This window comes from Condylostylus longicornis, unplaced genomic scaffold (assembly GCF_029603195.1).
Source record: "Condylostylus longicornis isolate FDR11 unplaced genomic scaffold, ASM2960319v2 ptg000130l, whole genome shotgun sequence".
In the NCBI taxonomy this organism is placed as follows: Eukaryota; Metazoa; Arthropoda; class Insecta; order Diptera; family Dolichopodidae; genus Condylostylus; species Condylostylus longicornis.
Window position 1 is genome coordinate 2,019,895 of NW_026578098.1, and position 25,493 is coordinate 2,045,387.

Sequence of the window (25,493 nt, forward strand, 5' to 3'; positions counted from 1 at the left end):
TGTATCAGTTAGGCCATCGCTCAAGTCGTTACAACAGTCGCGGGTATCGTTTTATATCCATTCGATACAGTGCGTCGTCGTATGAAGATGCAATCAGGGCGTAAGAAGACAGAAATTATTTACAAAAATACTTTACATTGCTGGGCTACAATAGCCAAACAGGAAGGCTCATCAGCCTTCTTCAAGGGAGCGTTCACAAATATTCTCAGAGGTACAGGTGGTGCATTTGTTCTTGTACTTTTTGATGAAATCAAAAAATTACTGTAATTTACTAAAATAAAGTAAAATTAATTAATGACGTTCAAATACAATTAAAAAAAAAATATGGTCCATAATCTTGCCTCAAGAAGACGAAAACTGCGCATTACAGGACTACGATTGGAGGATACAAAGCAGGAATTTGTATCGAAGATCCAAGACTAAGAGAGGCACATAAACCCAGAGAATATACAATCATGTATAAGCGAAATAGGTGAAGAAATATTAGGAACCATGGAACCAGAAAGAAAGATCTGGATCTCTGATGAGACATAGACAAATATTGAAAGACGTAGAAAGCTCAGGATCGAAAATTTAACACGCCCCACGCCCGAACTAAGAGCACAATATAACAAAATTGCAAAAGAAGTTAAGAAGTCTGCCAGAAAAGACAAACGCAGACACTACAACAAGCCCAAGCAGCAACCGAACAAAATCATTTACGCACCCTCTACAGCAAAATTAAAACGCTCGCCGACAACACCACGATTAATCGGCCAATCAAAGACAAAAATAGCAATTTACTAACTTCCACACCTGAACAATTGCGGCGATGGAGAGAATACTTTGAAGAAGTTGGCTCCCCCGCAGAAGTTGGGCTTTAACATTCGTCAACTTTGAGAGAGCATTCGACGCAGTAAGGTCAGAGGCCATATGGAGAGTATTAACTGGTAGAGGAATACCACAAAAAATAACGAACCTCATACAAGCTTTATACAAAGGTGTAAGACAGGGGTGTCAACTCTCTCCGCTACTATTCAACATAGCCCTAGACGAAATAATGCGGAAGTAAACAACCACTCCAAGAGCATACAATAGACTTTAACGAGCCGCCTGGAGGATTTGGAATGACATCGCTCTGCTGTCTCACACACATTTAGACATGCAAGCAAAATTGAGTGACCTGCATATAAAAGCAGCAGCGGTCGGTCTGAAAATAAATACAAGAAAAACCAAATCACTCCGAATCAAAGCAGCAAACACTATCCGCTATACAAGATGTTGAGCAATTCAACTACCTTGGCAGTATAATATCGACAACCGGAGGGGTCGAAGAAGACGCTGAAAATAGACTAAAGCTTGCTAAGGCGGCATCCGGCAAATTATGAAGTCTTCTTGAGGCAGTTGCATATCTTAGAGCACTTGGTCTTAATCTTAGATCCGCTGTTATGAGTATGTGATCACTATTTATATCTGCTACTCTCTGTGTTCGTACATCTAATAGAGATTGTCTCCATTTGGTGCTGATACATATGTGATCAAGTTGGTTTTTAGTACTAGTGCCTGGTGACCTTCTTATGGTGGAAGAGGGTTCCACCTATAGCCAAGTTGAATTATGTGCACAAGTCCACGAGACGCTCACCATTATTGTTTCTGAAACCTGTGCCGTGTGGATCTATTATTTTGTACGCATCGACCTCACTTCTGGAGCCAGTTTTTGTATTAAGGTCAGTATCACAATCTATCAAAACAGATATTGTTATACCTATCAGTATAACAATATCTGTTTTCGGGATGTCATTCACAGTTTTCCTAAGCTAGGCGTAGAATTCATCTTTTAATTCTTCATCTGTTGTTTCTGTAAGGACATAACATTGGATTACTGTTAATTTTCCAATTTTGGTGTAGAATCTAGCCAGGAGTATTCTACCTGAGACTGATTTCCAGCTCATCAGGCTACTTGATATGCTATGGTCTATTATAATACTCTCACCATTACTTTCGCCACTGTTGCTACCAGAGTATATCAACTTATTGCCTTCTGCAGTTGTCATTTCGCCAATACAGGGCCATCTTGTTTCGCATACTCCCAGAACTCTAACCCCATATCTCTTCTTCATCCTCTGAGTTTGAGCCAATTTTCAAAACTCCATCATGGTTCTTACATTAAATTGTCCAATTTTTGTCCGTGTATGAGTGCCAATGTTAGCTACCGTGTTATCAATCGTTATCCGAGGCTGTGCTTCAGTTTCTTGAATATTTTTAGGATATATTGGAACCACTGTGGAGTGTGTAATGTGCAGAACCCACGCCCTCCCGGTCGTTTCATATCTAAAACTGAGTGCTTTATCACAAGCTCTGCACAATACCTATCTAAAAATGTTACATTAATGAAAGATATTTTAAAACAAAAAGATTGTCCCAAAATTTTTCATCAATAAAGTAATTCATTCATTTAATGTAACAAGATTTAATGATAACAATAGAATAAACACAAGTCCAGTTACCGTAGATGAAAAAACTTCAAACATTTAAAATTTCATTTATTCGCTGAAACAAACAAGAAAATTGAAAACGTATTTAGAGAAATATATCTATAATTACAATATATAAACTTTTCAATGCAACTTTATATATTATATTGACAAAAGAGTTTTAAAAATATTTACATGCGTTAAAGACAAGGGAAATCCAACATAGTTTATAAAATAAATTGCAAAAATTGTGATAAATACTATATTGGTTAAAGCAGACAATACTTTAAAACCAAATTAAAATAATTTCTAATGATTGCAAACTTATTCATATCGACAAAACTGAAAAAATAGCATTAGCAACACATCGTTTAACACATAATCACGCTTTTAATTTTAACAATGCAAAAATAATTGATAAAGAAAGTAATTGGTTTAAACGCAACATAAGTGAAATGGTACCTAAACATTCAACTTTACAATAATTGCATAAATTTTGGAACTGACACACAAAGGTTGAATTCTCACTATACCCTGCATCTTCGTGAAGGGTATATTCACTTTGGTATGGAGTTTGTAACCACTTGAAGGAGTCGTCTCCGGTGTAGGCAAATGTACATATATATTTTTGCTCAGTACATCCGTCCGTCCGATTCCACGATAATTCAAAAACCAATAATGCAATCAACACCAAACTTTCACAAGTTGTTTCTTTTCTGACACGAACAGCTGCTATTGTAATTGAACCAATTCGTACGACGGGTTCGGATAGTTGCCATACAACTCAAACAGTTTTTCCATAGATATTGTTCACATAGATATTTGCTTTTTTTGAACAAAATAAATTATTTAGAAATCGAAAAGACTTCTTATTAAAGTTGCTAAGAAAATTAATAAAGTTGGTTAAAACTCTAAATATTTTATAAAATAGCAATTTTCCAAGTGAAAAAAGATTAAAGCATTTTTCGGGCAGAATTGTAATTTACATATATTTTATTATTTGGTTGTGGTGATGGAAATAAACACTATTAATGCAAATAAACACTATTAATCTTTTTTTTAATTTTAATTGGAAAATGGTTTTTTGAGATGGTATCCTCAGGGTATTTTATTAATTTCATAGTTATTTTATCATATTAATTTTTTTAAATATTGCATTTTAATTTTTTTTATAATATTTCGAAACAGTTTTTTATCAATTAAACACAGGGGTACTTTGCATAGTTTGCGAGACCAACGTGTTCTGTGTTGTTATGCCTTCGAATTACTTAGCGCACGTCCCCTTGACGCTCCACAAAAGGGCAGATAGACTGGCTGATCAAACCTTTCTTCAGATAAAATGTGTGCTTTGAAATTGCTAGGTTTTCTTCCTATCAAAGGACGGACTTCTCTACCAGTTTTTGACGCAGTACGTAATTGACGCTTGACAGTGGCGAATCGAAAACTTTTCTAGTTCATTGTATTTCCATCACTTTTAGATTTATATATAATATGGGAATTTCCCACAGATACCAACAAAATATCAAAATATGCTGTGGAACCATTTTATACTTTGGCTCTCTAGTTTGCGAATTCGAAAAACGTCGAATTCAATCTATATGTAAAAAAAATTTTCAATACGTTGAATATCCAGCGTATATATCTAGCTGCTTAGTGGTGTATCTGTGATACCACCTATATTTGAGCGTCTTTCTATAATAATTTTTTTTTGCCAGGTCTCTATAAAATTTTAAAATATACTTCAAAAACACTTAAAAGAAATAATATCTGACCTGTCATTGCCGTTAAAATGTAAAAATCACACAAAATAAAAAAAAATCACCTATTTTCAAAATTTCTCGACCTCAACGAAAAAGAAACTCATTTGAAATGATAAATTTCAGTATATTTTAATTCAAAAAAGACTCTAAATTAAAAGAAACAAATTGTGTTATTAGATAGTTTGTAACTACTTAAAGGAGTTATCTGTAATATGGACATATATATATTTTCTTGCTCAGTGTAAGATTATGCGTTGATTTGGACATGTCCGTCCGTCCTTCCAATCGAACGATAACAAAAACAAATCCAATCGACATCAAACTTTCACAAGTTAGTTCTTTTGTGTTGTTTTGATTAGCTGTCATACATTAGACTTTATTTTAAATATTTCAAAAACTAATAAATATGAAATTTTGTACACGCGAATTACGTTTATTTTATTTTTCCGTAATAAAAAAATAAAAACACATAAATTTAAATTTTAGTTACTTATTTATTTATTTAACTTTATTCTTCGGAATAACAGTTAACCGACTTATTCTAGAGTAAACTTAATAATAATTGATTTTAAAATTGAATTTATTAATTTAAGGTACTTGGAAGCATAAAATTATTTAGTCAGCAGTAATTACTTTAAGTGTGTAAATTTTATTTTAGTAATTTGATATTTTAGCTTTTATGTGAAAACAATTTTTTTATGTTACTGTTGATTATGAGTTTTTTTTGTATTATGCAAATTTATAACAAATATGAAATTTATGGGAAAGAATTTTATTATTTTAAATTACGGAAAATTTTGTTAAATTTGACTGACATGACTCCTCCTTCCCTTGTTTTAAGACTCTCCTGAGTCCTCATATTAATTTTAATTTTAAAAATTTTGTACTTCCAACCGAATATTACAATTATGATCAAAATAGTAATTATAAATATAAATGTTATAATTTCATATATATAATAAGATTTTCTGTTATACTTAATTTCTGTAATTTTACTAAGATTTTTAATTTAACTTAGGATAATGTTATCAAAATTTAATTCATTGTTTAGATTTGTAATATTAATTTTTAAATCTAGTAATAAAAATCTATCTTTAAATTCTTTTTGCTCGTTTTTTATTGAATAATTATTTATACTTATAGAACAATTATTAAAATTAGATAATTTCGTTTGAGAAGAAAAGATCTTTCATCACAGTTACTAGAAAGATTTACATTATTTTGGTTCTTGGCAATTACTAAACCTTTTTCAATTTCCAAAACTTTGATATATTATTAAATGATTTATTGCAATTTCTTTTTACGAGGCAATGGCTTGATAATTTTAAATTTTTCAAATCCGTATTTTTTACATAGGTAAAAGTTTTATTATTAAATTTTAAAATGTTTTCTGGAGTAAATTTTAATTCTCTGTTAGTTTTATCGGTCATTGGTATTAGTAATGACTTTGTTAATGTTATAAGTTCTTTTGGAATATTTATGGCGAAGATTAAGTTATTTTTGTCATTTATTAGAGCCCCTAATTTAATATTTTGCAATTTGTCAAAATCAATATCGTATTCGATGATTTCCTCATTTGTTAGTATACTACTGTATATTGTACCTGATCTTGCTGATGATATGTTATCTTGTAAGTGTTCTATGTTGTCTTGTAAGATTTTTAATTTTAATGCATAGTAAGTGTAAATTGTTTGTGTAAGTAATTGTTTGTCATGTTCTCGAATCATGTTAAATTTTCTCGAAATTGTATTTCTGTCTTGTTCTATTGCTTCTTTAAGTTTCACGAAAGATTCAGTAAAATTCTGATTAATCTTTACTTGTTTGTTAATGTTGGTTATTGTCATATGATTATTTTGATTTATAACATTTAAGTGTTTTTCAATTTCTAATCTGCCGGTGTTGTCCATTGTTCCATAAAGCCATTTGTGTACTGTGCCTACGAAATTGATTAAGTCCCGTTTTTGTCTGTGTGGAACTAGTGTTTGTAATTTTGTACGAATTGTCTGTACTTGAAATTGTAAAGTGTTTTCCCTTTCGTTTAAGTTCGCAAGTTTTATGTTTGCTTCAAAAGTATTTAAAATATTCGAAATTTCTTCAATATTAACTATATGTAAAATTGTATCATAAGTCTTAACTATTTTAACATTGTCCAGTTTTATTTCTGAGTAACCAAGTCCTGTATTAATTTTTTCTACTGTTAGATGTCCCTGGCAAAATGTCAGTATTATTGTCAGCAATAGCATTTTGAAGGTTAATTTTACCTGAAAATTTTGATTTTCTCTTAATATTAGAAGGAATGAATGTTATCAAGAGCATGTTTTATATATTTAGATTGTTCTTTGTGCCTAACACTTTTATAATTTTTTATATAACCTTCTACTCTATCATCTTGGTAATTTTCTCTTTTAGCATTATTTTTATTTAGAGACCTAGTTTTTTCTTTAAGGATATTATTATAAATTGTTTTTATGTCACATTCACCTTCCTGAATATTTATTGGTTTTTCCTTGGTTGTGGAATGATAACTATTATTATACCACTCCAAAGCCCTAAAAATTTTTTCTTTAATATTAAGGTCCTTATTTTCAATTCCTAACATTCTAATTTTTTCGCTAAGTGTATTGTGTAATCGTTCTATGTCAGAATTCCCGGTATGAGAATTCGGTTTAACTAAATGAAGTTCTATATTTTCTTTTCTTAAGAAGTCCTCTATATTTATGCTACGAAATTCATTGTCTGTTCCTAATTTTTTAAAATGCCCTCTTTGTGATTTGTATTCCCTTAATTTTTCAATTACAGTTTGGTTATTTCTGTCCTCGAGATAGTAAGCGGTTGCAAATTTAAAGAATTTATCTAAGAAGGTAAGGAAATTTGATTTAGAATTCGTGTATACATCCATATGTATAATCTGCTTGATATTTTCAGGAGTTTCAGTGAATTTGAATTTTTCTCTTACTGGATTCCTGTCATACTTTGCTCCATTACAAGTGTCAAAATTGTTAATGCATTTTTGAATAAGAACTTTGAGGTTCGGAAGTATATATGTCGTTTTAAGCCCTCGTAGTTTTCCAAAATTCCGGTATGTCCAGTCTCTAGTCTATGATATTTGTTTATTTGTTTGTAAGTTTCGTCTTCTGTCTTCATGTCTTTTGCATGAAATGAACATTTGACAAATTTTATTCCCTTAATGTCACTAAACAGTTTCCTTAATTTTTGTTGCAAAATGTTATCTGTGTAAATTCCTATTTTACCCGGTTTTATGTATCTTCTTAGAATGTCGGATAGATTGTTTTGTAAGTCTTGCTAATTTATATAAATTTTCCTATTCTTATGTATTGTCTCCATTTCTCTAATTTTTTGGTCTGTTAAAATAAGTTGTGTTTTAAATCGGTTCACAACCGTCTCCAGTATCGGTATATGGTTATTAAGGTCTTCCTGTTGAGAATGTACTGTTTCGGTTTCGTCAACATTGTTGTGTAAAGAATTTGTATCTTCGACACACCCCCTTTCTGAGTCAATCGTCTCGATTGCATTTATTTCATGAGTCTCATTATTTATTTTGCTGAGAAAATCAGCCACTTTGTTTTCTTTACCTTTTACAATGTTAATGTTGTATTCCCCTAGTTTCAGTAGCCAACGATATAGTCTTGGGTTAACGTCTTTACCCTGTGTTTTCGAGTGTAACCATTTTAATGGTTGATGGTCAGTTAGTAAATCAAACTTAACACCGTAAAGGTAGGGCCTAAAGTAATTCGTCGACCACACAATTGCTAATAGTTCTTTTTCAGTTGCTTTCCAAAATTCCTCTCATGTTCGTTGAGGGTCCTACTGGCGAAACATACTGGGTGGCTGTCTTGTTGGAGAACAGCACCAATAGCATATTGGCTGGCATCCGTTACAAATTTAAATTTTTTGTTAAAGTCAGGGTACTTAAGTATGGGTGTTTCAGTAACCAGTTTTTTTAATTTTTCAAAAGAGTTTATATAATAAGAGTCGTTTGTGTCCACTTTCACATTCTTCTTTAGGTACTGAGTCATAGGCTGGGCTACCTTAGCGTAGTCTCGAATAAATTTTCGGTAGTAGCCAGACATACCTAAAAACGATTTTATTTGTTTTTGAGTTTCCGGTAATTTCAATTTACGGATATCCTCAATTTTCTTGGGATTCGGTCTAACTCCTTCTGGTGTTAGAATATGGCCCAAATATTCGGTTTCTTACGAAAAAAATTGCATTTATCAAATTGAATATTAAGATTAAATGTGCGTAATTTATTAAATATCAACTTTATACTGTTAATATGTTCTTGCTAGAGTTGTACTGAAAATTAGTATATCGTCGAGATAGACAACACATATTTTGTTTATAAAGAGTGGTGAAATATTGTGCCCTGCCAATTTTGTCTAATATGGTCTCGATGTTAGGAATTGGGAATTTGTCGTCAACCGTCACTTCATTGAGTTTACTGTAGTAGATCACAATTCTCCACTTCTTCTGTCCTGAATTGTCGCCTTTTTTGGGAACAATCCATAAAGGACTATTGTAAGGTGAGTTGCTTTCTTTTGTTATTCCTTGCTTAAGCATGTCGGATATTTGTTTCGATATTTCCTTCTCATGTATTTGAGGGTATCTGTATATTTTAGAATATATCGGTCTGTCAATAGTTGTTATGATTTGATGTTGTATTTCTGTAGTGTAAGTTAATAATGGTCTCCCTCTTTAAAGAAGGGATCGCTATAGTTATTTAGTAATTTATTTAAATGAGTCTTTTCTTCAGAGTTTAGAGATTTCTTCAAATTTTCAAAGTCATTGTTACTTATACTACTGTAATCTAGTTGGTGAATTTCATTTACATTATAAGGACAACTATCTAAAATTTTAATTTTATTATTATTTATTTGTAAGAACTCATTTTCCATGTCAATTATTGCTTTTAGAGGCCTAAGAAGATTCTGACCTATTATGCCATGAAAATCCTTATTGTCAAATTTCACTAGTTTCCTGATCATTTCTGCATCTTCATTAAACTCTAAAGGCAAATTTGTTTTTATTTCTTTATTGACATATATAGTTCTATTTATGGTGCTATAAGGGATAGGTTTCTTAATATTGTACCTCTTATATCTAGGAAGTTTATTATGATCTAAAAGAGTGGTTGAAGAACCAGTGTCTATTAAACATCTGATTTTCTCATTTTCTATTGTTAGTTCTACTATCGGTAAATTCGCTTTTGCCCAGTCGCAAGAAAATTTACCTCACCCTGAATATGATCTACTTCCATCGGTTCCTGGTGATTAGCTCTATAATTATTATTGAATCTTGTTCGTCCACAATTATTGAAACTATTATTATTATTATTATTATTGTAATTATTAGTATGGTTGTTGTTATTGCTACGATTAAATCTAGTCTGTCCTGAGTTGTTAGAGTGTCCTAAATATCTATTATTATTTGGAAAATTAAAATTTCTCTGATTATAATTTGAGTTTGAATTAAAACTTTTATTATTTTTTGGAATATTACTAGATTTATTTTTATTATCAAACCGATTGCCATAGTTATTGTTGGAATTTCTTTCTCTTATTAAATTTAAACTAGTTAAAGTATTGTAGGCTTCTCTTAAGCTCTGAATGTTTTTATTTATTATTATAGACGCCAAATTTGCATCTATATTACTTAAGAAAATTCCTAAAATTACAGATTCATTTGTTTTAGGGCTAAATTCTTTAGGTTTATTTACATCGAATTCATACTTCTCATTTAATTTCCCTAATATAACTTTTAACTTATTAAAAAATTCACTTACTGAACTTACAGATTGAACCTTTATAGATAGAGCCTCCTGGTACAGCTGATGATAAGTCTCCCTGACGCCGAAATTGTTGACTAGAATTTCTTTCATGTTATTCCAGGTTGCATCTGGTTCTAATGTTCTTATGACTTCTAAGGCTGGTCCTTGTATCTTGTTTATTATAGTTCTTTGAAAGACATATTGCTTTAGGTCTGGATTACTGTTGAATAGAGGTAATATAGTATCAACCTCTCTTAGGAATGACGACAAAGCGTAATCGTCACCTCCTCTGAATTCGTGGATGCGTTGAGCATCTCTTAATAAATCACTGACAGTTAGAGTAAATTGATTACTATTATTATTATTATTTTTATTATTTGTGTTATCACTAATTAATGCCATTTCTGTTTCTGTTTTTTAGGAATTTCGTAAATTAAAAGTCTTTCACTTTTTATTTTTGTTTTTTTCTTTTGGCATTCGATTTTTGTTTTTATTTTAATTTTTTCAGGTTTAAATTTATTATGATTAATTATTTTAAAACTTTATATTACTTTTTACCGACCGTATTGTGTATACAATAGGTAGGTTATGTGATGGCAACAAATTTTGCATATCGAGTTTTCGGTGGGAATGCACTTCTCCATAGTAGGGAAGTGTAAGTAGACTATTTTTAGCAACCTGTCTTATAACTTTTGGTATATATCAGGCCTCGGGAACTGCACTTTTTAGCGGACCTGTTTTACATTTTTGAACATTTTAAAGAAAATATTCAACCGATTTACTTGAAATTTTATATATAAGCTCAGCTCGACCGTCCGCGAAAAGTTCTATGTTTTGGAAGAAATCAGGCATCGGCAACTAGACGTTTACTACGGACCAAATATACATTTTTATGTATATAAAGAGATATAATCAACCGATTTCATTGAAATTTATTATATGAATTCCTCGTATTAGAACAATAAACATATAAATTTTTTGGAAAAATCAGGGCTCGAAAACTGATTTGCGGGCCGATTTTACATTTTTCACCATTTTGAAGAAAATATTCAACCGATTTACTTGAAATTTCATATATGAGCTTTGCTCGACCGTCCGTGAAAATTCCTAGCTTTTGCAGCAAATCAGGCATCGGCAACTGGACGTTTACTACGGGCCAAATATACATTTTTGTGTATATAAAGAGAAATAATCAACCGATTTCATTGAAATTTAATATATGAATTCCTCATACTAAAGCAATGAACATAAAAATTTTTTGGAAAGATCAGGGCTCGCAAACTGATGTGCGGGTCGATTTTACATTTTTCACCATATCTACGGAACGAATTGATGGAATTTCTTGAAATTTGATATTTGAGTTCTGGTTGTTATCGAAACTTACTGGCGAGCATTTCAGGGAATTCGGGTAGCACAAAGCGAAATTTTACTAAGAGCCAAATTTACATTTTTCTAGGTATATTAACTATAAGCTTACTAAAGTCCTAAAAATTGAAAAGAAGTATTTAACAGACATTTTTATAATATTCTGTAACACTTTCATTTAACTAGACAATACACAATGCGGTCGGTTATGTGCTGATCACATCAGATTTTTTTTTTTTATTTTTTTTACTATTTTAAAGTTTTAAATTATTATTATTTATTTTTGATTACTATTTTAAAATTTTAAATTATTTTACAAATTGGAAAAAAAAAAAATTTGGCAAAGTTTAAACTTTAGTTTAAATTGTTAAGTTGTTTATAAATTTAAATTTATAACACTTAGATGGTTCGATCACTAAACTGTCTATCTTTGGATAGCAGAATTACCGTTCTGCGCCAATTACGTTTATTTTATTTTTCCGTAATAAAAAAATAAAAACACCCAAATTTAAATTTTAGTTACTTATTTTTTTATTTAACCTTATTCTTCGGAATAACAGTTAACCGACTTATTCTAGAGTAAACTTAATAATAATTGATTTTAAAATTGAATTTATTAACTTAAGGTACTTGGAAGCATAAAATTATTTATTCAGCAGTAATTACTTTAAGTGTGTTAAATTTATTTTAGTAATTTGATATTTTAGCTTTTGTGAAAACAATTTTTTATGTGAAAGTAATTACTGTTGATTATGAGTTTTTTTGTATTATGCAAATTTGTAAGAAATATGAAATTTATGGGAAAGAATTTTATTATTTTAAGTTAACGGAAAATCTTGTTAAATTTTATAAAAGAAAGACGACGGAAATGAGGTGTCGTCTTTCGAATTGACCTTACTTGAGTTTACTGACATGACTGGCGTGTCCAATTACATTCTACATATCCTCTAAAAATTTTAATGGTATCGCGGCACCGGTTCGGATGGCTGCCATACAACTTCAAAAGCAAATTTTTTACATTCGAAAAAAAAATGAAGTCAGATTCATGAAACTTGGCAATAGTGTGTCCAATTGTAGGTTAAATTAATGTCTTTACATCTAACAAGTCCTCTTGGACTTTTTTTACTATTTCTAAGAGGACTTGTTAGATGTAAAGACATTAAGAGGAAAGAACAAGATAAAAGAAGAAAGAACAATTTTGTATTTCCCAATAAGGTAAGTTGAGTAGTGTCGGCTAACAAAAATAATAATAAAAGTAATATAGGTTGACATATTTCAACAATTTGAATTATTTCATTTAGATTATTTATTGGTTACTTATAAAATTGTTTCAAATAATTTCAGTTAGTTTTTAAGTTATTAAAAATAAATATATATGTACCTATTTCCAATCAATTTTTTTTTAATAATTATTTTAAAACTATTTCAAACATGTTATATTGAGTGCTTCAAAAATTTTGTTGTGCTCTTCTTTCATATTTTATTAGCAGGTAAACAAGAGCAATCTATTTACAAAATGGCCCTGCCTGTGTATGAATTTTAATAGTACAATCGGAGTTTTTGAGTAATTTGCTAAGATACTATTTATTTCAAAAATAAAAAAAATATTCGAATCCGGTCATAAAAATATATTATTGTTTTTTTTCAAAACCTTTTAAATATTTTTTTACTTAGGTAATATATAAAATTTTAAAAATTTTTCTGAAATGAAAATAGAGGTAAAATTTAGAAGTATATATAAAATTTGTATTGGAAAAAATAATATTTGATTGTATTTTAGATATTATTTTCTGATTTCCTCTTCAAATTTTTTCTTTACTATGTATTCATATCAATATTTAATAATTATCTTTCATTAATTATATTTTCAACTTGACACTACAGCTACTTCCCATGTCTTGAGTTAGCTTACCCTATTAGAAAAAAAAGCTGTTCACTTAAAAATAATGAAATGCTTTTAGTAACATATAAAACGTTGAAGGCGGAGGTTGTGCTTGTCGTTTTTTCGCTGTTTCAAGAATTTTAAAATAATTATGAATGAAAATATTAATATATTTTCTTGATGTTTCAAATATATTTTCTAAATTTTACCTGCCTTATAATAAGTGTGAATTTATTTTAATATTTCTTCTCAAAAATTTCACTTCGATTTAAGAAAACCCATATAAAATAAAGTCCTGCTTTCAAGTTTCTCTCTGAGCATTGGGACGTGTTAGATATAAAGACATTAGTTAGATATATTTCTGAAGTTTTAGTGAAATTTCTTGACAGGTTCGGGTACTTGTCGTACGACTCCAAAAGCTAATTTTAAATATTTGAAAAAATATTAAAATCGGATTTATGAAAGTTGGCAATCGTTTTTCCAATTATAAATTAAAAATATTTCTGAAGTTTTTGTTTAATTGCTTGACAGGTTCGGGTAGCTGCATAGAAGTCCAAAAGCTAATTTTAAATATTCGGGAAAGATAATAAAGTGAGATTCATGAAACTTGGCAGTCGTATGTCCAATTATAGGTCAGATCACGGCTCACAGAAATACAGGCCTGGACCCTAAGAGATAGTAACAGTTCACAGCTGACGAATTTACACGTGTTCTCATGGGAGATGTAGAGGGCCTTTTTTAACATCACAAATCTCACACAAGATCCACTTTTTTCAAATTTTTAATTAGAAAAAGTTAAAATTCAATCTTTTTCTACTTTACTAGTGCTAACATTCTTAAAGTTTTGTGTTATTAAAACATTAAAAAATTGATTTAAAAAGACCTTCCACGTTTCGTTCATTTTTTTAAGATTTCAATAAATGCTACACTACAGAAAAAAAAATAAAGGAATTGTTTTTTCGAAGTATTTAGTTGCACTAAAATCAACTGAAATTTTTCTTTTCAAATTTGAGAAAATGTACATTTGATATTAACGAGTGTGCTAATTTTGTATGATATATCTCCCACAATGCATACTTCTGATATGATCACATACAGTGCTGTAGTGGAGGATATACGGGGGTATACGCCGTATACCCTATGCTTTTAAAATTTAGATAGCGTATACCTAGTGGTTTTACTTAAAAATAGCGTATACCCTATGATTTTGTTCAAATTTTTTATTAAAAATTTATTATTTTCTTTCTTTGTAATAGTAAAAAAAAAATGATGATAAAAATTGTACTAAAAATTGCAAAAAATTTTCAAATTAACAATTCACACAAAATATTTCATTCATTTAGTAAAAATTTCTTGGGAAAAATATATCAACTATATTCAAATTAATAATCAAACAAGCCTCCATTAACGAAAAACGGAAAACGAATATAACCGAACCTTTAATTTTTGAAAATGTTTTGAAATTTTGAAATTTAGTAATTTTGTTTAAAACCACAATGAAATGAAAACTTTAAACTTTCCTAATATTTAAAAATTATTATGTTTGCTTAATAGAAAATATGTTAAAAAATTAAAGTTTAAATAAAAATAAAGTTATATTTTCTGATGTTAAAATCATTTATAAAAAAAAGTAAAAACGACTTCTTCAAGATAGATGTTCTCTTATTACCAATGCTGTATTTATCCAGCAGTGATGTAAACTAATACATAAACAATTTGGTTTTCGATTTAAAACGATTCTCTTCCAATTCTATACAATTGAAAATATATTTGAATTTTATCAAATACTCTTCTTTAACTAAAGTTGCTATGGTAACCATGCTAAACTACGTTATTGTGGACGTTAATTTTGCATATTCTGTAGTTTATTTGAAGTTAGCAACAGCTGTTGACAAAATAACATTGATTTTCAAAAAAATATAATTTTGAAAACTTCTTTAAGTAAGTTTATTGATACTGGCTTAAAAGCTTATTTAAATTCTTTTTAATTGTTGATGAAAAGTTGGTGTTTGTTTTTTAATAAAAATATAATTAAAAATAACCTTGTTTATTTTTACCAAAAAGTGATATTCTCAAGCGTATACCCTATGCTAATTTTACGACTACAGCACTGCACATATATATCTACACTACATCAAAAAATTGTACAATCTGTGTACAATCTACATCAAAATAGAAAAATTGATATTTTTTTAACAAAAAAAGAATTTTTTTAACTTCAATTTCAGAAAAATTAATAATTATTTAAAAGTAAATTTGAAAAAACTGTAACATTTTTAAATTTTTTAAAATTTAAAAATAAACATAGTAAAAAAATTGTACATACACCAAAAAATTGCACATGCAGATGACAAACAAAAACCAAAATTGTAGAACCGTTAGTTTCAGGCGCCAAATGAGCGACTAAATAATTTATATGTCTTCTAAGATTCAAAAATGTACTGATTTTTTTTTAAAAATTTTGAACCGCGGCAGGGTATAGTATATCATAACACACCATATTAGAATATTAAAATAATTTGCTTTAAAATGAATAGTAACCGATCCAAAGTTCCTATAGATGTACGAAAACTAATTGTAAACTCGAAAGAGCAAGGTAAAAGTTATGCTGAAATTGCAGAAATCGTCGAAAGACCAAGAGTTACCATACAAAGCGTTATAAAAAACTATAAGACAAACATTTCTTTTGAAGTATCTCCTGGTAGAGGTCGCAAAGACATACTTTCAGAGCATGCAAAGCGAAAAATTGAAAGTTGATCCAAAAACTAGTGGTCCTAAGATAGCAGCTTGTCTAAAAAGTCCCCTAAGCATGTTTGTAAATCTTCAAATTGTGCGTAATTTCCTCACGATAAAGGTTTTAAAGGCTGTGTTTCACTCAAGAAACCTTTATTATCTAAAACGGATGTTGAAAAATGTTTAGAGTATGCCAAACAATTTGTTTCAAAGCCTGATTCTTTTTGGGAGTCAGTAATATTTGTTGACGAGTCAAAATTTAACATTTTCGGGTCTGATGGCCGACGATTCGTTTGGTGTAAAGTCAATACCCTTTTAGAAAACAAAAATTTATTCCCCACCATCAAACATGGACGCAGAAACGTTATGGTTTGGGGGTATTTGGAGCAAATGGTGTGGGAGAGCTAGTATTCGCGGAGTCAACTGTGAACAAGATGGGATATTTGAATATTTTGAAACAAAATTTGGTCAAAAGCGCTAGGAAGATCGGAATTGCTGGTGATTTTATGCTTGTTCATGATAATCATCCAAAGCATTCGTCATATATTATTAGAAACTGGCTTCTTTACAACGTGAAACGGGTTTTGCCAATTACTGTATAGCAAGCCTAAGGTGCAAAATAACCGAAGAATTGAACAAAATTTCATCTGAAGATACAAAAAAGTTGGCGTTATCAATGAAAAATCGATTATCAGCAGTTTTAAAAATTAAAGGAAACCGTACTTTTTATTAATTTTATTTTATTTTCATAATATTTGCAATGTATGTGCAATTTCTTGTTGTATGTACAATTTTTTGACTATGTTTTTATTAAATTTTAAAAATTTAAAAATGTTACAATTTTTTCAAATTTACTTTTAAATAATTATTAAGTTTTCTTATTTATTTTCTGAAATTGAAGTTAAAAAAATTCTTTTTTTGTTAAAAAAAATCAATTTTGCTAAAAACATTTGCTATATGTACAATTTTTTGATGTAGTGTACATATATATTTTTCATGTGTATACTATATTAATAAACTTATATGCTTCATAATTCATAAAAATTTTTGCATATCTTTTTATATTAAAAGTCCAAATATATTTTTTTGGGTATTTTATGATTATAGCTTTATTAGGAATTATTTTCACATATTTCTAATTCGCTAATTTACCTAAACTACCGCATCAGAAACTTTAGAACTTATAGAAGTTCCTTTTTATGTTTATTTTTATATGGAGGACAACTTGAAACGACGCATCTTTTATAACTTTTATAAAATTTTAAAAGCACTTTCATGATTAAAACTTAAGAAAGGTTGTAACTTTTAGAGGAAGATAAGTAAGAGATACGTGATTGAAATATTTTTTGGTTAGATGTCGCTACGTACACTGAAATCAAATTTTTCAGAAACTGAAAAATGATAAAGTTGGAAAAAAGTAATTATATTTTTTAGTGGCATAGAATATTTCGTTAGCTTTCTGCGTTTGTAGAAATTTGGAAAAGCTTACGGTTCGGGAAATATAAAGTACCAAAAATTTAAATTTTACAAATTTCGTGAGACAATAACTTAAGAGGTAGTCAAAAACTTTCTTCTAACGAAATGAACTAGTAATTAGTGGCTATAACCTGCACGATTTTTGTTTTTTTAAAGTTCAAGTATGGTATGGCGCGGTAGAAGAAGCCAACATCTATTTTTGTGCGTTTGCAAAATTTGAAAAATGCTTATGGTTTTGCTGTAATAATTAGTTGAAAAATGCCATTTTTAGGGGTTTGAAGGGCTATAACTTAGAGGGAAGGTGATAGGTAAAAATTTTGTTTTAGCGAAATAAGTTTCTAGTAAAGATCTATGTACGTATGATATTTCTATCAGCAAGAGTGTAGAAGTATTGTAAATATATCGACGGGCGGACGTACGAACAAAATGAAATTAATAAGCATTTTTTGTCGCAAATTTTTCAAGTCAGGAATTATAATTTTACTATTTGGTTTTTGTACCTACTTGAAATTTTCATAATATATTTTGTGGTTTTCAGTATATTTTTCTAAAAAACTGAAAAATAACAAGTAAAAACGTTTCAGTCGGTATAAACCGATTAAATTATACCATGCACCTTTCGTTATTGTATAGCAATTACTCGAACCTGTGAAATCATTCTATAGAAACTTAACGGATATGTCTGACCTATAATTGGACATCCGACTACCAAGTTTCATGAATCTGACTTTATAATTTTTTCAAATATTTAAAATTAGCTTTGAAAATATATGGCACGTACCTGAAGCTGTCAAGCAATTCCATCAAAACTTCACAAATATATCTAATCTATAATCGGACACACAACTGCCGAGTTTCATGAATCTGACTTTATTATTTTTCCAAATATTAAGAATTAGCTTTTAGACTTGTATGGGACCTATTCGAACCTGTCAAACAATTCCACCAAAACTTCAGAAATATATCTGACCTATAACTCGACACACAACTGTCAAGTTTCATGAATCTGGCTTTATTATTTTTTCAAATATTTAAAATTAGCTTCTGGAGTTGTATGGCAGCTACCCGAACCTGTCAAGCAATTCGTCTAAAACTTCAGAAATATATTTGACCTATAATTGGACACATGACTGCCAAATTTCATGAATCTGACTTTATTATTTTTCCGAATATTTAAAATTAGCTTCTGGAGTTGTATGGCAGCTACCCGAACCTGTCCTGCAATTCCTCTAAAACTTCAGAAATATATTTGACCTATAATTGGACACATGACTGCCAAATTTCATGAATCTGACTTTATTATTTTTCCGAATATAAAAAATTTGCTGTTGGAGTTGTATGGCAGCCACCCGAACCGGTGCAGCTATCCCATTATAATTTTTAGAGCATGTGTAGAATATAATTGGACACATGTATACAAAATTTTATATTTATAGCTTTATTAGTTTTTGAAATATTTAAAATAAACTCTTTGAGTTGTATGGCAGTTACCCGAACCCGTTGTCCGAATTAGTCCAATAACAATAGGGTTCGTCCTTGGCACAAAAGAAAAAACTTGTGAAAGTTTGGTGTCGATTGCATTATTCGTTTTTGAGTTATCGTGCGATCGGACGGACATGTCTAAATCGACTCAGAATTTTACGCTGAGCAAGAATATATATATATGTCCATACCGCAGATGACTCCTTCAAGTAGTTACGAACTCCATCCCAAAGTTAATATACCCTTCACGAAGTGCAGGGTATAAAAATATTTTATCGAAAAAACTGAAAAATAGAATTTAAAAAGTTGAAAAGTAGAAAAATAAAATGTTAACTTTTTACCGACCGCATTGTGTATACAATAGGTAGGTGATGTGATGGCAACAAATTTTGCATATCGAGTTTTCGGTGGGAACACACTTCTCCATGGTATTAAAGTGTAAATAAATTATTTTCAGTATCTCAAGTTTGGCTGAGCCGATTTTGATGAAAATTTATAGAAGAAAATATTCGACAAATTTACTTGAAATTTCATAGATAAGCTTCGCTCGACCGTCCGCGAAATCACCTTTTGGAAGAAATCAGGCGTCAGCAACTGGACGTTTACTAGAGGCCAAATATACATTTTTGCGTATATAAAGAGAAATAATCAACCGATTTCATTGAAATTTAATATTTAAATTTTTCGTATTAAAGCAACGCACATATAAATTTTTTGGAAAGATCAGGGCTCGGAAACTGATCTGAGGGCCAATTTTACATTTTTTATCATATCTACGGAACACATTGATGGAATTTCTTGAAATTGAATATTTGAATTCTATATGTTACCAAAACCCACTGGAAAAAAAATTTTGCATTATTTTACTTTGCGAAGTAAAAAATACCATTGGGATAAAAAAACATTTCAGTGTATAATTTTTAGTATAATTTGTAGACGACCGAATTATGTTGAGTTTTTATTGTAATTTTAATTCCTTTAATTTTTGTATTAACAAATAAATTTATGAAATACTTAAAAATGCTTTGATTTTGAGCTGGAACATATCTTTAATATGTGAGGCCATTTCCATACAAAAAGTTTTCTTGAATTGGTTTTGAAAAGTTTTCTTGAAGGGTTTTGACTGCTACAAGTCTTTTGGGAACCAATTATCTTCAAAAAATTAACACAAAACTTTTTTAGCTTCTTGAGTTTATGAATAAAACCAACCATAAAAAAAGTAACAGTAATATTTCACTTTACTCGCTTCCATGAGATTTACTTTTACTTTATTTCAAATGCGTTATTATGATTAAAGCATGAATTATACTTACTTGCTGATTTTATTAATTTAAAGAATATGTGTAATATATGACGTGAAGTCTTTAGCATCTCACATGTTTGTACAAAAATCACAATATAAAAAAACAAACATTCTAATAAGTAGGCAGATCTGGGACGGGGGGGGGGGGCCTCAACTTTGCCTCGGAGCCGTGGTCTATACGGATGGATTCCAAACCAATAAGGCGGTGGGCGTGGGTGTGTACGGTGAGGGCGTAAGCCTAACAAGCGCCCTGGGGTACTGTCCATTGATATTTCAGTCCAAGAAATATGCCATAGAGTTGTGTGCTCTGGATTGTATCAGAAGGAACATTAGAAGGATCAGGATATTTATTATTAGTTCTTGGGGCCCTATCGTTTGATGTAGTAGAATCCAGGCTGCTGAAGGAATGCATATGGATGGGAATGAGAGAGCTGATAGTCTTGCTAGGGAGGGAGTGGCGGCTCCTTTCATTGGGCCGGAGCCATGCTTTGGGATGCCAAGAGTAATGGTCTTGCGTGCCGTGAGTGGATGGGAGAAGCGAGCCAGGTTTGAACACTGGAACGATTGCTTGGGCCTGTCGTACTCTAAGAAATTTGTGCCTCCCCTGGGACTGGGGGGACGACGTCTGGCCATGCTCGGTCGTCCAGATTTGAGGCTATTGGTGGGGGTTCTCAGTGGACACTGCCTCTCGAGGGTTGAATTCTGAAAAGAATGGGCAGTGTGGCGAATGAAGTCTGCCGTTTATGCCTGGAAGAGGACGAAACCATGGAGCACTTATTCTGTTAATGCGAAACGGTTGCTCGCCTGCGACTGAGATGCTTCGGGGGAGGGACTTTGTAACCCTTTGTGGGAGGACCTCGCAGCTTGATGTGGCTGCCATACTGCCATAGGTTTGTTAGGGGCCTGGGTGTAGAGTTAATGTAAGTGGGGATCGGAATCACAAAAGATCCTATGGGTCAACGTCAGAAGGGCCGAAGGGCCTCGGTACCCGGGAGGGAAAAAAATGGCAATATTGGTTAACCAATATTAAGAGCATTGTACACTATCTTTAACTTAATTTTAAGTTTTGTTACATTTTCATAATCAAATCTTTTTTAAAAAACTTTTGAAAAAGAGAAAAATTAAAGTTTTCTTCAAGATTAAAAAGATTATTTTAAACAAGAAAACTGGGGAACGTTTGGCATCTTTGGGTAATATAAATTAAAGTTAGACATACCGTGACTTAGAATATTTTCTTTAGTGTATTTTCGTGTCGACATTTTTACAATCCAATAACAATTAGAGTCCCTTTGTATTCATTGAAACTTTGTTGTTAATTAAATAACTACATATGTATGTATATAATTTGTTACCACATTATAGTAATCAACTGTTTAAAACTTACTGTTTTCCTTCCTTTATTGCAGATAATCAATTGGAAAATTTTACCACGTTCAAATCCAGCCAGTGATTACCCCAGTGATTTCGATTTAATTTTATTGGAAGAGGATACAAGCTTATCTGGATTGGAAGCTTTAAAATCTCACCCAGCTGTTAAAAGCGTGACACCACAACGCATGGTACACCGCTCTTTAAAATATGTTCCTATACAAAAAGATAGCAATAAATATATTAACGATTATGATAACGAATCAGGTGAATCGGACAGTACACGAGAAGAACAGCAGTTTCTAGAAGACGAAAAATTTCTGTACGAATTGATAGAAAAAATTGCACACGATGCTGAGAAAAGCGCAGAATCAATTAAAAATCTGCAACGAAATTTACATCAAAGCTCAACAACCGAAAGTTCTTCCGGTCCTATTAACGAAGTTATTTTAAATGCGCTCAATAACTCGGGTATAGCAAATCAGACTAGCGATGATATTTTTAAACATGCTAACAGACGATTATTACGGGCCATTCCAAGACAAATAACTTCAATGCTAAAAGCGGATGTGCTTTGGTCGTTGGGTATAACCGGCAAAGGTATTAAAGTGGCTGTTTTTGACACAGGGTTGTCTAAAAATCACCCACACTTTAAAAAAATCAAAGAACGTACAAACTGGACCAATGAAAAATCACTTGACGACGGTGTTAGTCATGGAACGTTTGTTGCTGGAGTTATAGCTAGTTCAAAAGAATGCCTTGGTTTTGCTCCAGATGCAGAATTACACATATACAGAGTTTTTACTAATAACCAAGTATCATATACATCATGGTTTTTAGATGCGTTTAATTATGCCATTTTAAAAAAAATAAATATATTAAATTTAAGTATTGGGGGCCCAGATTTTTTGGATCATCCATTCGTGGATAAAGTTCTAGAATTAACAGCAAATAAAGTCATCATGATATCAGCTATTGGTAATGATGGGCCGTTATATGGGACTTTAAATAACCCAGGGGATCAAAGCGATGTGATAGGAGTTGGTGGAATGAATTTTGAGGAAAATATTGCAAAATTTAGTTCAAGAGGAATGACAACTTGGGAATTACCACTAGGTTATGGAAGACTAAAACCCGATATTGTAACTTATGGAAGTCAAGTTAAAGGAAGTAATATTAGAGGTGGGTGTAGATCTTTGTCAGGTACTTCAGTTGCTTCGCCAGTTGTCGCAGGAGCAGGTATACTTTTATTTAAAGTTAAATAGGTAAAACTTGATTTCTCTGAAATTTAGTCACACTGATTGCAAGCGGAGTACTTCACAAAATTGATATGATAAATCCATCATCAATGAAACAAGCTTTGATTGAAGGGGCTACAAGATTAACAGACAATAACATGTTTGAACAAGGTCATGGTAAGCTAAACATTTTGAAGAGTATGAAAATTCTTTCGACATATTCTCCGAAAGCTACATTGAGCCCACCTTATTTAGACTTCACAGAGGATTATATGTGGCCATATAGTACGCAGTCATTATACTATTCATGTTCACCTGTAATTGCTAATGTTACAATTTTAAATGGAATGGGTGTAACAGGGCGTGTTATTAACAAACCGACATGGCATCCCTATATTACACAGTATGGTCATTTATTAAACGTCTCAGTAACATATTCAGAATTTTTATGGCCATGGTCCGGATGGATGGCGGTGCATATAGGTACTTTTTCATATAGTGGTTACAAGTTTCTTTGTTTTAAATATTTTAAAATAATTTAATATTTATTATTATTTTCCAGTTGTAAACGAAAATGGTTTAAATTTTGAAGGTTTGGCCCAGGGTCACATAACCCTCACTGTTCAAAGCCATTCTGGGCCAGACGAAATTGAAGCACGTAATAGTACTGTCAGTTTTCCCATTCGAGTTAAAATCATACCAAAACCTCCACGTCACAAAAGAATTCTTTGGGACCAATATCATAGTTTACGGTACCCTCCAGGTTATCTGCCGAGAGACAATTTGAAAATTAAATCGGATCCATTAGATTGGAGGGCCGATCATATCCATACCAATTTCAAAGACATGTATACGCATTTAAGAAATGCTGGTTATTATATAGAAGTTCTGGGACAACCGTATACTTGTTTTAATGCTTCTAACTACGGAACATTGTTAATTGTTGATCCAGAAGAAGAATTTTTCGATGAAGAAATCACTAAAATAAAAAATGACGTTTATAATTTAAACCTCAGCATCATTGTCTTTGCAGATTGGTATAACACGACGGTGATGAAAAAAATTAAATTTTTCGATGAAAACACAAGGCAGTGGTGGATGCCAGATACTGGTGGTTCTAATATTCCCGCTTTAAATGAACTTTTAAGAGAATTTGGTATAGCATTTGGTGATTTTGTTGGAGAAGGATACTACGCTTTAGGAGATCATAGCATGTATTACGCTAGTGGAGCTAACATAATACGATTTCCAAAAACGAATGGAACTATTTTAATAGAGGCAGAATTGCATGATCAAGGTTTAGAGGTACTTATATTTTGTGCTTTGAAAGATGATTTTGAAATCTTATATATTTTTAGATATTAAAAACAAATGAACAAAGAGCTCGGTATAAAATTTCCGTTCCCATACTAGGTTTGGTTCAACTTGATCGCGATTTGTACAAATTTCATACTCTTGAATATGAACAAAACAAGTTTAATGAGAACGTCATCGATCAACCAGATCTAGATCTTGAAGAGCAAGATGTCAAGAGAAACCCTATATTAAATAAAAGAACCTTGCTAGAAGATACAAATATAAAAGTAGAGAATAAAACGAAAAATGAAAAAACCATAAAATTTGATAATGACGAAATTATTAAAAATTTAGAAAAATTTGATGATTTAGTAAATGATTTAGAAGCAAACAATTTAGATGCAGGGGCTGGTGAAGATGATAGTGGAAATCTTCAAGGGGAAAATTATAATAACTTACCACCTCAGCAAAATGAACAGGAAATGAATGATATTAATGATACACATAATTTTAATGATATTAAAAACCAAAATTTCAAGCATTTTATCAAAACAGAAAACAAAAATTTAAATCAAAGAGAAGGTCGTGTAGCTATTTTTGGCGATTCTAACTGTTTGGACTCAACACATTTAGAAAAACCTTGCTATTGGCTTTTAGATGCTTTACTAGAATTTACGATGACCAATCACATATCAAGTTTGTTGCATGATTTGAACAAAAATAATCATGTAATATTACAATCTGATGTTGCTACCCCAACAAAACTATTGCCAGGAAGAATGTCTGGTAGTAATTTAAATCAATACTCAAAGGTGTTAGATCCCCGACATTCTCAACAAAAACGTGTATTACCCAAATGTTTGACTCTAAATTGGGGGCATCCTATATTTTTAAATTTAACAGCACCCCGAGATTTGAAATTGCGAAACGACATGCTTATTAATGAAAATATGTTGAACAATGGCCTTGGTGTTGGTGCGGCTGGTCCACATCACACAATTAATGGTGAAGATGGCGAAAATAATTCCAATTTATTAAGAAAATTAGAAAGTCAAAAAGGTGAGGTACGTAATGGTTCAGGGTTTAATTTGTTATTAATCATAAATGTTGTATTCTCGACTTATCCTAATCGCAACCTCTTTTAAGTGTTTTCACAAGAACTTTGTAGTATGTAATTATTTTCATTTATGTTTTATAAATTTCGTTCATTAAGACAAATTACATATAATCACGTCATATATTGAGTTTTTTTTGTAAATGTTAATTAAAACCGAGCCATTACAATCATATGCAATAGCATAGTATGTTATTTTACACTTTAATTTAACTCATACCAGTATTAAGCTGAT

General features: G+C 30.9%; 1 protein-coding gene across 3 annotated transcripts in view; it reads left to right on the forward strand.

The window, feature by feature from the left end:
* LOC129614958 (membrane-bound transcription factor site-1 protease) overlaps nucleotides 1-25,493 on the forward strand; it is a 67,166-nt gene that overhangs the window by 40,884 nt on the left and 789 nt on the right. Inside the window, exons 2-6 of one of the 3 annotated variants that reach the window (XM_055529943.1) lie at nucleotides 21,649-22,849; nucleotides 22,903-23,025; nucleotides 23,104-23,331; nucleotides 23,411-24,153; nucleotides 24,207-25,203. In XM_055529943.1, coding sequence (XP_055385918.1) covers nucleotides 21,649-22,849; nucleotides 22,903-23,025; nucleotides 23,104-23,331; nucleotides 23,411-24,153; nucleotides 24,207-25,203 — 3,292 coding nt within the window. Of the gene's footprint in view, nucleotides 1-21,648; nucleotides 22,850-22,902; nucleotides 23,332-23,410; nucleotides 24,154-24,206; nucleotides 25,209-25,493 lie in introns of all 3 variants that reach the window. The other 2 variants (XM_055529942.1, XM_055529944.1) reach the window with 2 other exon arrangements.